The sequence below is a fragment of the Salvelinus namaycush genome, chromosome 30, assembly GCF_016432855.1.
Source record: "Salvelinus namaycush isolate Seneca chromosome 30, SaNama_1.0, whole genome shotgun sequence".
Classification (NCBI taxonomy): Eukaryota; Metazoa; Chordata; class Actinopteri; order Salmoniformes; family Salmonidae; genus Salvelinus; species Salvelinus namaycush.
Window position 1 is genome coordinate 100426 of NC_052336.1, and position 12393 is coordinate 112818.

The following is a 12393-nucleotide window of genomic DNA, read 5'->3' on the forward strand; positions in this document are numbered from 1 at the left end:
CTACTACTGTAGGCCTGGCTAATCATAACTACTACTGTAGACCTGGCTAGTCATAACTACTACTGTAGACCTGGCTAGTCATAACTACTATTGTAGGCATGGCTAGTCATAACTACTACTGTAGACCTGGCTAGTCATAACTACTACTGTAGACCTGGCTAGTCATAACTACTACTGTAGACCTGGCTAGTCATAACTACTACTGTAGACCTGGCTAGTCATAACTACTACTGTAGGCCTGGCTAGTCATAACTACTACTGTAGGCCTGGCTAGTCATAACTACTACTGTAGGCCTGGCTAGTCATAACTACTACTGTAGGCCTGGCTAGTCATAACTACTACTGTAGACCTGGCTAGTCATAACTACTACTGTAGACCTGGCTAGTCATAACTACTACTGTAGACCTGGCTAGTCATAACTACTACTGTAGACCTGGCTAGTCATAACTACTACTGTAGGCCTGGCTAGTCATAACTACTACTGTAGGCCTGGCTAGTCATAACTACTACTGTAGGCCTGGCTAGTCATAACTACTACTGTAGACCTGGCTAGTCATAACTACTACTGTAGGCCTAGCTACAGTATTTGGTTGGCACTCAGACAAAATTCACTAGATTATCCTTTACTTCCTCCATATGCCTACTCATCCCTAGTTCTACAGGACCACATTTGCTCTTCATATGAGGGACGGCAAAGACTCCGTCGAGCCCAGGTCACATAGATCCAGTCCAGCCCATCCCAGCCTGGCCCAGCCCATACCATCCCATTTCTAACCAATCTTAACCCAGCAGGAGCGACAGTGGCAATTGAATACTCCTGGCTCCACTACCTCCTACATGGGTCCCCAACCGTCCCACCCGCTCCCATTCCCAGCCGGGCCTCTCCGCTCCTCTTCCCTCATCACCAAGTCCTTGGTCTGCTAGAATGGAGGATGGTTCTAGCCCGAGAGCTCCCGCTACCCCTCTCTCGTTGCCAGGGGAGAGCGGCGAAGGGCGAGGGAGAAAATAGTTTGAGTGATGCCTTCGCCTTGGTGACTAATGAACAGTTCAGCCGGGTCAACCCATTACAACTGCAAGCGTTTAATTATTAATTACACCCAATCTATACTCTGTAAAGGACAAGCTTGGTATGTTTAATGTGTGGTTGGGGTGTGTAGGGCTGGGCTCTCTCCTGGCATTGTGTTATTAGCGCGTGTCAGTGAGGAGCCGAAGAGGAAAGGAGATTGGAGACAGAGAAAGGTCCCTTGTTTTAGGGGGAGAAATGGAGTGATGCGTGCACATGCACACACACTGAAGAAAAACTACACTGAACAAAACATATGAACGTACAACACGTAAAGTGTTGGTCCCATGTTTCACGAGTTGAAATAAAAGATCATAGACATTTTCCATACGCACAAGAAGCTTATTTCTCTTACATTTTGAGCACAATTGTGTTTATATCCCTGTTAGTGAGCATTTTTTCCTTTGTCAAGATAATCCATCCCCCCTGACAGGTGTGGCCTATCAAGAAGCATGATCATTACACAGGTGCACCTTCTGCTGGGGACAATAAAAGACCACTCTATAATGTGCAGTTTTGTCACATAACACAATGCCACATATGTCCCAAGCATTGAGGGAGTGTGTAATTGGCATGCTGACTGCAGGAATGTCCACCAGAGCTGTTGTCATAGAATTTAATGTTAATTTCTCTACCATAAGCCGCCTTCAACGTCATTTTAGATCATTTGGCAGTACGTCCAACAGGCCTCACACACACACACACGTGTAACCACGCCAAACCAGGGCCTCCACATCCAAACTGTCAGAAACAGGGAAGCTCATCTGCGTACTTCGTGGACCTCACCAGGGTCTTAACCTGACTGCAGTACCACGTCGTAACCTATTTCACAAAATATCCTCGCTGTTGAAATATATAATTCTAGAAAGGATTGATACACAGCACTACATGTAGACTGAGGGGTACACTGCCCTTGACCCTGGTGTGTGTGTGTGTGTGTGTGTAGGACAGGGAAGTGTGTCAAGGTTCTGGGAACATGTGTTGCTAAGAGTCAGAGGTCAAGGTTAATGCTACATATTGGATGGCCTGACACTCTCTGTGCTCCGTAGACTGGTCATGCTACATTACCCCTGCCCGGTGTGTGTGTATTAAAGCACTTGAGTGAGAACATCTGAGTGTGTCTCTATATTCACCTTATGTAGCAACAAGGGCGCGGCCATATTTGTTGCGATCAACATTCGGCACATTGACACACAAGCAAACCCAGGGAGGAGATGTGGTTAAATACGAATTACAATTGTCAAACTATTAAATATAAAAACCAATTCAACAGGACACCATTGAAAAAGACGCCCGGCTGAAATGGGATTCCCTGTATGAATAAAGGTTCAATAAAAATATTGTGTTTTCACATAGTATAAGCACTACGAAGCTAAAGTTAGCCTGTTAGCATTCCTATAGACTTAACATGGTGGGTTAAGCTAGTTAGGTATGTGCAGGCCATGCCTTTTGGTCCAGGTCTGGAGGCCCTTTAACGGCTACTTCCTGCATTATCCACTAGTGTTGCTGCAGGTAGAACATCCTAGGAAATGTTCTGTAATTGACACAATGTCTCCAATCCAATCAATCATGTCTGTTTTGGCACGCGTGTGTTTTGGGGAATACTATTGGTCGTGATTCAACAGCGCTCTTTGCTTCATGCTGATGTTCTCTAACGGGGTCATCGGAAGTTGTACAAAGGGTCAATTAGGGGCAGTTAAAATGGCAGGAAATGAAACCAAGCATGAACGTATAAAGAAAATAACAGAGAATTCAAGATCAGAGTATTGACTGAAATAAAAGAGGGTCAACACTCCGCTGGGATGCTCGTTGCAAATGTCAATAATATATTCTGCAAAACCTGCTACCTTAGAGTACAAAATGCACAATAGACCGCCATCTGAAACAAGGTAACAAAAAGCTTGTAAAAGAGATCTTGCTGAAGAAGTAACAGCTGTTTGGGCTGATACAATGTAGTAAGCTGCCTCCCAGTATCTTCTATCCCTGGCCTGTGAGTGAGAAACTATAAATAGAAATCATTTTAAAACAACTAAAACTAAATAAAAAACAATCAATTCAGGTCTGAAAACTAACTGAAACTGAACTTCAAATAAATAAATCAGAAAACGAATAGAAATAAAAACAAAACTATAATAACCTTTGAGAACAACTTGAGGCAGCAGTGTGTGTGTATCAATGTGTGTGTGTGTGTGTGTGTGTGTCTATGTGTGTGTGTCTATCAATGTGTGTGTGTGTGTCTATCAATGTGTGTGTGTGTGTGTGTGTGTGTGTGTGTGTGTCTATCAATGTGTGTGTGTGTGTGTGTGTGTGTGTATCAATGTGTGTGCACGTGTGTGTGCGTGTCTATCAATGTGTGTGTGTGTGTGTGTGTATCTATCAATGTGTGTGTGTGTGTGTCTATCAATGTGTGTGTGTGTGTGTGTGTGTGTGTGTGTGTCTATCAATGTGTGTGGTGTGTGTGTGTGTGTGTATCAATGTGTGTGCACGTGTGTGTGCGTGTCTATCAATGTGTGTGTGTGTGTGTATCTATCAATGTGGGTGTGTCTGTCTATCAATGTGTGTGTGTCTGTCAATGTGTGTGTGTGTGTCTATCAATGTGTGTGTGTGTGTGTGTGTGTGTCTATCAGTGTGTGTGTGTGTGTGTGTGTGTGTGTGTCTATCAATGTGTGTGTGTGTGTGTGTGTGTGTGTGTGTGTCTATCAATGTGTGTGCACATGTGTGTGTGTATGTGTATCAATGTGTGTGTGTGTGTGCGTGCATGTCTATCAATGTGTGTGTGTGTGTGTATATCAATGTGTGTGTGTGTGTATCAATGTGTGTGTGTCTATGTGTGTGTGTGTGTCTGTGTGTGTGTGTCTATCAATGTGTGTGTGTGTGTGTGTGTCTATGTGTGTGTGTCTATGTGTGTGTGTGTGTGTGTGTGTGTGTGTGTGTGTGTGTGTGTGTGTGTGTGTGTCTATCAATGTGTGTGTGTGTGTGTGTGTGTGTGTGTGTGTGTGTGTCTATCAATGTGTGTGCACGTGTGTGTGTGTGTATCAATGTGTGTGTGTGTGCGTGTCTATCAATGTGTGTGTGTGTGTGTGTGTGTGTGTGTGTGTGTCTATCAATGTGTGTGTGTGTGTGTGTGTCTATCAATGTGTGTGTGTGTATGTGTGTGTGTGTGTCTATCAATGTGTGTGCACGTGTGTGTGTGTGTGTGTGTATCAATGTGTGTGTGTGTGTGTGTGTGTGTGTGTCTATCAATGTGTATGTGTGTGTATATCAATGTGTGTGTGTGTGTGTGTCTATCAATGTGTGTTTGTGTGTATAGAATGGTTCAAGGCAGTAGTACGTGTATGTCTATCTGTGTGTGTATACGTGCATCTGTGATCTGCCTGTGTGTGTGTGTGTGTGTGTCTACAGAGCCGCTCAGGGTGGGTGCAGCCTGAGTGTGTGTGTGTGTGTGTGTGTGTGTGTGTGTGTGTGTGTGTGTGTGTGTGTGTGTGTGTGTGTGTGTGTGGAATGGCCCAAGGCGGTTGTGTGTGCGGGGCGGAGGGGGGTGAGCGAGCGCGAGCGAAGCCGTCTGAGCACTGTGCTTCATTAGGAAACAAAATATAAGCTTTCCACACCATTAGGAATGACTTTAGGAGAGAAAGCACATAAGACGCCGACTCACCTCATCAACGATGCATTGCAGTAACTGGAGAGGCTTGAACGGGGAGACGGAGAGGAGAGGAGAGAAGAAGAAAACTAAATAAGTATTAGTCTACATGTGACGTTACGACAGTACGGTGGCAGAGAAAATCACTAATGTAATAAAAAGGTATTTACATTAATCAAATGCACCAGGCTCCGGCACAGCCATCGCCTCCTGAATGTTTCTATTATTCTATAATAGCATCTAATCTAATACTGGCAGTTAAGGCTGTATCATTTCATTGCAAAAAAAATTTGTGGGACGTCTCAAATGAGGGATCTACTCGGGAGTGAAACGCTGCCGGGAGTGAAACACTGTCGTCCCCCACGAAAAATACATCAAATCTCACCATTAAAGATCCTTGGTTTTTCTGAATCTGTAAAGGCAGACGAAGACAAGAAGAAGAGAGAGAGGCAATATGTAATTAGCATGTCATAATCAAAAGCACACACTTGGACACATTATGATCACTGGGAGAATATGATGGCATCCCCGGTGGGCATGTGTTAACACCATTTACATAATAAATAAATAATAACCAAACGTTAATAGTCTTGCTCTCATTTGGGGAGGTGGAAGAGATTCAGCAATGTTAATTTCATCTTCCCTGCTACCCCCTCCAGGTTGTCTAAAGACGCAGGCTTGTAGAATGAATTGTGCATAATGTATATTTCAAACAGGACTCTGCAGGCTGAGCAAACATTTCCACTCAAACAGAGAAAAATAATTAAATGTTCTTAAAAAATAAAATAAAAAGGGTAGAGGCTAACATGGGGCTATGTTAGCTAAAACCAACAATTAACCAGTCATCTCTGGTGACAAGTATAGAGAGCTCAGTATAGACTATTTTGCCTTCATCCATCACCACTCCACAGAAAACAAACAGGTTCCAACACAACGTACGTGAAAGTCCAATGACCTGAAATGCCCGGCTTTGTTCATCAACAGTTTTAATTATTTTACTTCAGATATATAAAAAACAAAAAACAGGCTTTGAAGTTTCTTTCATGAACAGAAAAGCTCAACACACAACACAAGAAACAGAGTTGTAGTCAGACAGTGAGAACGTTTTTAATGCATAGATAACAAGAGACCCAAGGTCTTCTGCTTTGAGCTAGATGGCCCATTATGTTTAGTCAATTACTTGCGTGTTTCGTAGGCTCTTTTCAAAATGCGTTAAAACTCTTATTGATTCATTCTCTCAATTAAATGACAGCTTTGCACTCGTGGTAAATATCAAGAGGCCCCTTCATGGCCTCTACACCTATTTTGCCTGATTCAGACACGTTATGGGCGACTACAGAAAACAAATTCATTCAGAAATAATTACTAAACAAAATTGCAAGCTGCTCAGGGGTTGAAATTGGATTGTGGAAGGCAAACTTATTCGAGTTCTATTTTGTCAAGAGTTTGTTATTTCGTACAAGGTAATTCGATCTGGCGTCAACAAAGTGAGCCGTAACAATGCCGTCCCATCTTTCCATTTAACATAGTCATTGAACGATATAACTTGCTGATCTAATTTACACATCACAACGTAGTATATATTTGTCCTGGGGGTAATCAGCGCTTCATATGATGATTACGGTCTAACAATACATTAACCTTTCAATGAGTCCCTTGTTGTTTCTGATACAGAGTTGGTTTGAAAATGACTACTGTGGACAACAAACGGGAGAAGATTGAATCCTGCAGAGGAAAACAACAGTGTTCTGTGTTTCACATTCAGGTTAAAACAACTCTAATCACGAACAATCACCCCAAATAAGATTAGAGGCAAAAATATGGATTTTTTAAGTCTTGGTTTCAAAATGGACTCCAATACTTCTGAGGGAACAACATTTCAGAGGCAATGGATGGACACTCGAGGTCAACCCAATGCAACTCCCTCGTTTCATCACAGTCATCAATCACAACAGAATAGACAGACTTGGTTAGAAGCAATGGTATTCCTACTCAGTCATCATGTAGAAGTTGTTCTCACAGTCAGAGCTGCCGCACAGTCTACAGACAGGGAGACAGTACTGTATTGAAACACTCAATACTTCCATCGGTCTCCCATTTCTATAGATGTTAACAGCTGTGTTGATCTGAAGGCAGATGTTCCAGGGTTGAGGGGAGCAATAGCTAGAGCATCAAAAAGTACAAAACGTTCACAGACAGGGGTGAATGTGGCCTCTGCATAAAGCAGTCGACATTTTTGGAAAATGTGATACTTCCTCATATGAAAGTCCCCGTGTCACAACGCAATATGGGGATCGTGTCAAAAGAGTCTACATTACTCAATACTTGGGAGTGCAATCACTGATCTGTTAAATCCCTCTACAGTCGGTTTGACATTTTTATGTGATCCCTTCATAACAACACCATCAAACATATTTGAACTACTTCCTGTTCTTCTTCTTCTGCAGAACAATTTCAAATGGAGATGAGGAAAAGCAAAAAAAGGGCCCAAATCAATCAGGGGGGCGCTGCCCCGGCGGCTGTATACACATCACATCCAGTCTGCTGTCTTCAAAGACTTTCAGAGTCGTGAGAAAACTCCATTAACTCCTCACAACGAATGCAAATGGATCACAACATGGGGTGAGGAGGAATTAAAGAGGCCGTCTCTAATCAATGACAAACACAGGATGAAAACACCATGGCGTGTGTTGTGTTATCGCCACCTCCGCCCCCACTGTTACTGTTAACCCATACTCCAGGCAACACATATAGTACACACACACACACTCAAAATGGAAAGGGTGAGTACAGAGGCCCCCTTACAGCGTTACAACAGCTCTTTCCAAAAACAAAAAGCACCCCTCTGCCCTTCAAATCCACCCAAAACACTGACCCCATTCTCCCAAAACCACCTATCCTGAGCAAATCTCAGGTGCTTACAATTGATTCCATTCTCTCTATTTGTGTTGCTGCCAGTCGGGTGGACCGTGGAGGGTGATGGCACAGGGGGCTTCTGCGCAGACAGCTGACAGCCCGGGCCCGAGGACGTTCGCCGGCTGCGCCTGGCGAGATGAAGCCGAGCGGTGCTCGGCCGCCACTCTACCCGTTCTACAAGGGCTCTGCTACAGCCTGCAGGTGAACTGTCTGTAACACCATATGGAGCAGGGAAATGAACAGAGAGATGAGGAGAACACTGGCAGCGGGAGATCTCCCTGGCGCACACACTGTCTCTCGGTGTAGCTTTAAATTCCATATGTAGGGAAGATAGAAGGGGAGAGAGAGGATGGGAAAGCGAGAGCGGGGGAAACAGTAGGAGAGAGAGCGGGGGAAACAGTGGAGAGAGAGTGAGAGAGGGAGGGAGGGGGGAGAGTGAGAGAGAGAGAGCGGGGAAACAGTGTGAGAGAGAGAGAGAGAGAGAGAGAGAGAGAGAGAGAGGGGGACACAGTGAGAGAGAGAGAGAGAGGGGGGGGGGCAGTGGAGAGAGAGAGAGAGCGGGGGAAACAGGGTGAGAGAGAGAGGGGGGGGGGAACAGTGAAAGGGGGGGAGAAAGGGGGAAACAGTGATAGAGGGAGAGAGAGAGGGGAAACAGTGAAAGAGGGGGAAAGAGAGGAAGAAGAAATAAATTAATGGGGTGTGAAAACATTCAACGCTCCACCACCACGCCTATGGCTCCATTTGTAAAGAACAAGAAATAAGTTTGTCTTTTTTCTTCCTCTGGTTATTTAGGCTAATTTATGAATCAGATTCTGGTGGAAGTTAACTGGCAGACAGACTGCTATAGATTGGATTCAATATATTGGAGATATTAAAGTGTTACCAGAGGTCTCATGCCTATTAAAAAGAGACATGAAGATGCTGAGAATGACGCTCCCTTCCACACAAAATGGTGGATATGTAAATACCAGAGAAGAACAGACAAGCCCACATCTCTCCGCTTCTTATTCAAAAACCGCGTGTGTGTGTGTGTGTGTGTGTGTGTGTGACTGTGAGGCATTCATTATTGTATGTAATCATACAGTGTCTATTAACATGATAATGGCCATGTTAATAGACACTGCTGAAGATAAGAGTGGCAGCACTCCGAAATGAGACATGCCCGAGGCCACACACACAATAACCATGGAGACCTCATGTACGTCATCACAGCAGGATGAACACAGGGGGCACAAACACACGTTTGACTGGTCGCCTCAAAACAAGTTTAGTATTTCCCATGTCTCCAGGACTAGTATTAACAAAACTGATTCACTATGCAGCTTAATCACTGTGTAGAGGGCTTATATCCTCTTAATTATTCTCTCGAAGACATCCATTTATTGCAAAGCCCCTACAGAAACACATCTAGGGATAACTATCACAACTACACTAATTCACAGGTCTTACTCTGTGCACTAAACATCATAAACAATGCCACAGACCCTCGACAATTCCTCTTCTGGACATGCAGCTACGGTCTCTTATAGCTACTGAATAGATTCACAACCATGATAGACTTGGCATCATATCCCAGTTTCAGTCAGTCAGTGCTATGGTCTCCCTCCAGTCTTATTTGGGTGTTCCAGGCCATCCACAGGCCGACGGTCATGGTAGCCGAGAGTAATGTTCATTAGATTGGTTCGCAGCGTGCCTGTTGGGTTAATTAGCGTTGGGAAACAAAGCGGTCACCAGCGCAGAGCTTGGACTAATGGTACCAGCGCTCTGCTCTAGCCCACTGGGCTCCTTTAAAATCAGCCTCCATGGAGTTTACATTTCACAGCTTGGAAACTGTGTACCTTATGAGTCACATTATTAAAGGGGCAGTCCATCGACATTTGACTTTAAATAATAATACCTTGTTCTTGAGCATGAGAAATGTAAGAGGAAGTTGTGTTGACGATTAAAAAGGCACAACGTATTGCCTTAGCAACGGTTGATGGATTGGGACATCGAGACACGGACCTGAAAAGTGCATTGTAGAACTTAATGTCCCTTTAAAAAAAATGCCAATATGCAGTTGCTTCATCCATTTTTGGACTTCTAAATGAATAATATGTACTGATTGATTGTTGGAGAATATAACTTATAAATGTCTCATGAACTTAGTTCAACTGTTGTTCCCCATCTGAACCCAACATAAGCTTGTTTTGCTCCAATGTTTGTAAATAAACACTATAAAACCTCACAACATCGTTAAAACTATCATTTTGATAGGTCAGTCCTTAAATTCATAGACAGAGTTATGGATGTAACAGTGGTTAGATTTATCTAGCCCCAATTCCTCAGCTATTTACAGAAACAGGGGCGGGGAGGACACTTTGTTATTGTTTCACCTGCTGATTGCTGCTTTCTTTACATTTACATGTTAGTCATTTAGCAGACGCTCTTATCCAGAGAGACTTACATGTTAGTCATTTAGCAGACGCTCTTATCCAGAGAGACTTACATGTTAGTCATTTAGCAGACGCTCTTATCCAGAGACTTACATGTTAGTCATTTAGCAGACGCTCTTATCCAGAGAGACTTACATGTTAGTCATTTAGCAGACGCTCTTATCCAGAGAGACTTACATGTTAGTCATTTAGCAGACGCTCTTATCCAGAGACTTACATGTTAGTCATTTAGCAGACACTCTTATCCAGAGAGACTTACATGTTAGTCATTTAGCAGACACTCTTATCCAGAGAGACTTACATGTTAGTCATTTAGCAGACACTCTTATCCAGAGAGACTTACATGTTAGTCATTTAGCAGACACTCTTATCCAGAGAGACTTACATGTTAGTCATTTAGCAGACGCTCTTATCCAGAGAGACTTACATGTTAGTCATTTAGCAGACGCTCTTATCCAGAGAGACTTACATGTTAGTCATTTAGCAGACGCTCTAATCCAGAGAGACTTACATGTTAGTCATGTAGCAGACGCTCTTATCCAGAGAGACTTACATGTTAGTCATTTAGCAGACGCTCTAATCCAGAGAGACTTACATGTTAGTCATTTAGCAGACGCTCTTATCCAGAGAGACTTACATGTTAGTCATTTAGCAGACGCTCTTATCCAGAGAGACTTACATGTTAGTCATTTAGCAGACGCTCTTATCCAGAGAGACTTACATGTTAGTCATTTAGCAGACACTCTTATCCAGAGAGACTTACATGTTAGTCATTTAGCAGACGCTCTTATCCAGAGAGACTTACATGTTAGTCATTTAGCAGACGCTCTTATCCAGAGAGACTTACATGTTAGTCATTTAGCAGACGCTCTTATCCAGAGAGACTTACATGTTAGTCATTTAGCAGACGCTCTTATCCAGAGAGACTTACATGTTAGTCATTTAGCAGACGCTCTAATCCAGAGAGACTTACATGTTAGTCATGTAGCAGACGCTCTTATCCAGAGAGACTTACATGTTAGTCATTTAGCAGACGCTCTAATCCAGAGAGACTTACATGTTAGTCATTTAGCAGACGCTCTTATCCAGAGAGACTTACATGTTAGTCATTTAGCAGACGCTCTTATCCAGAGAGACTTACATGTTAGTCATTTAGCAGACGCTCTTATCCAGAGAGACTTACATGTTAGTCATTTAGCAGACGCTCTTATCCAGAGAGACTTACATGTTAGTCATTTAGCAGACGCTCTTATCCAGAGAGACTTACATGTTAGTCATTTAGCAGACACTCTTATCCAGAGAGACTTACATGTTAGTCATTTAGCAGACGCTCTTATCCAGAGAGACTTACATGTTAGTCATTTAGCAGACACTCTTATCCAGAGAGACTTACATGTTAGTCATTTAGCAGACGCTCTTATCCAGAGAGACTTACATGTTAGTCATTTAGCAGACACTCTTATCCAGAGAGACTTACATGTTAGTCATTTAGCAGACACTCTTATCCAGAGAGACTTACGTGTTAGTCATTTAGCAGACACTCTTATCCAGAGAGACTTACATGTTAGTCATTTAGCAGACACTCTTATCCAGAGAGACTTACATGTTAGTCATTTAGCAGATGCTCTTATCCAGAGAGACGTACATGTTAGTCATTTAGCAGACACTCTTATCCAGAGCAACTTACATTAGTGAGTGCAGATATTTTCATACTTTTGTTGTTGTACTGGTCCCCCGTGGGAATCGAACCCACAACCCTGGAGTTATAAGCGCCATGCTCTGCCAACTGAGAAACACGGGACCCTTTATGTAGAAAGGACACACGTGTATTATTTTGAGGTATTTGGGACAATAATTGAGGTACCTGACTCCAGCCCATTTCTTTCACAAAACAATGTTCTTTAAGACCTACATTTCATTGTTTTAGGGTTGTTTGGAGGTTTATAGAAAGTTCTACATACTCAGTAGCCATTTTGTCTCGTCATTCCATTTTCCTCTCAGAAGAATGAATACTGGAAAGTAAGTCGGAGTAATTGAAGCACACAATGGATGAAGTAGATGTCACAAAGCCAGCTGACCTTTCAGAAAGGTCACTCTTGATCAAGTGAGAAGACCTTTTTGTCCAGTGACACATCATAAACAACACTGAAAGAATCGACTCATTAACCACCATTACAGCCACCATCCACATGGCTTTCCAAGATGTCCGCCGTGCAGCCAGTCACGGGAGGTAACCAAGTTCAGCATGCTCAGAGGAGGATTATGGTACTAAGCCCTCATTAGGGCCTAATTAAAGAGCTGATGGGATTCAGCAGACCTCTTCTGTGGCTCAGCAATT

General features: G+C 43.2%; 1 protein-coding gene across 1 annotated transcript in view; it reads right to left on the minus strand.

Moving 5' to 3' along the window:
- Window positions 1–12393, minus strand: part of LOC120024738 (dual specificity mitogen-activated protein kinase kinase 5-like) — a gene marked incomplete at its 3' end in the record, with an annotated part of 128529 nt that overhangs the window by 98727 nt on the left and 17409 nt on the right. Inside the window, exons 11-12 of the mRNA XM_038969017.1 lie at window positions 5090–5116; window positions 4720–4752 (exon numbers count right to left, since the gene is read on the minus strand). Coding sequence (XP_038824945.1) covers window positions 4720–4752; window positions 5090–5116 — 60 coding nt within the window. The remainder of the gene's footprint in view (window positions 1–4719; window positions 4753–5089; window positions 5117–12393) is intronic.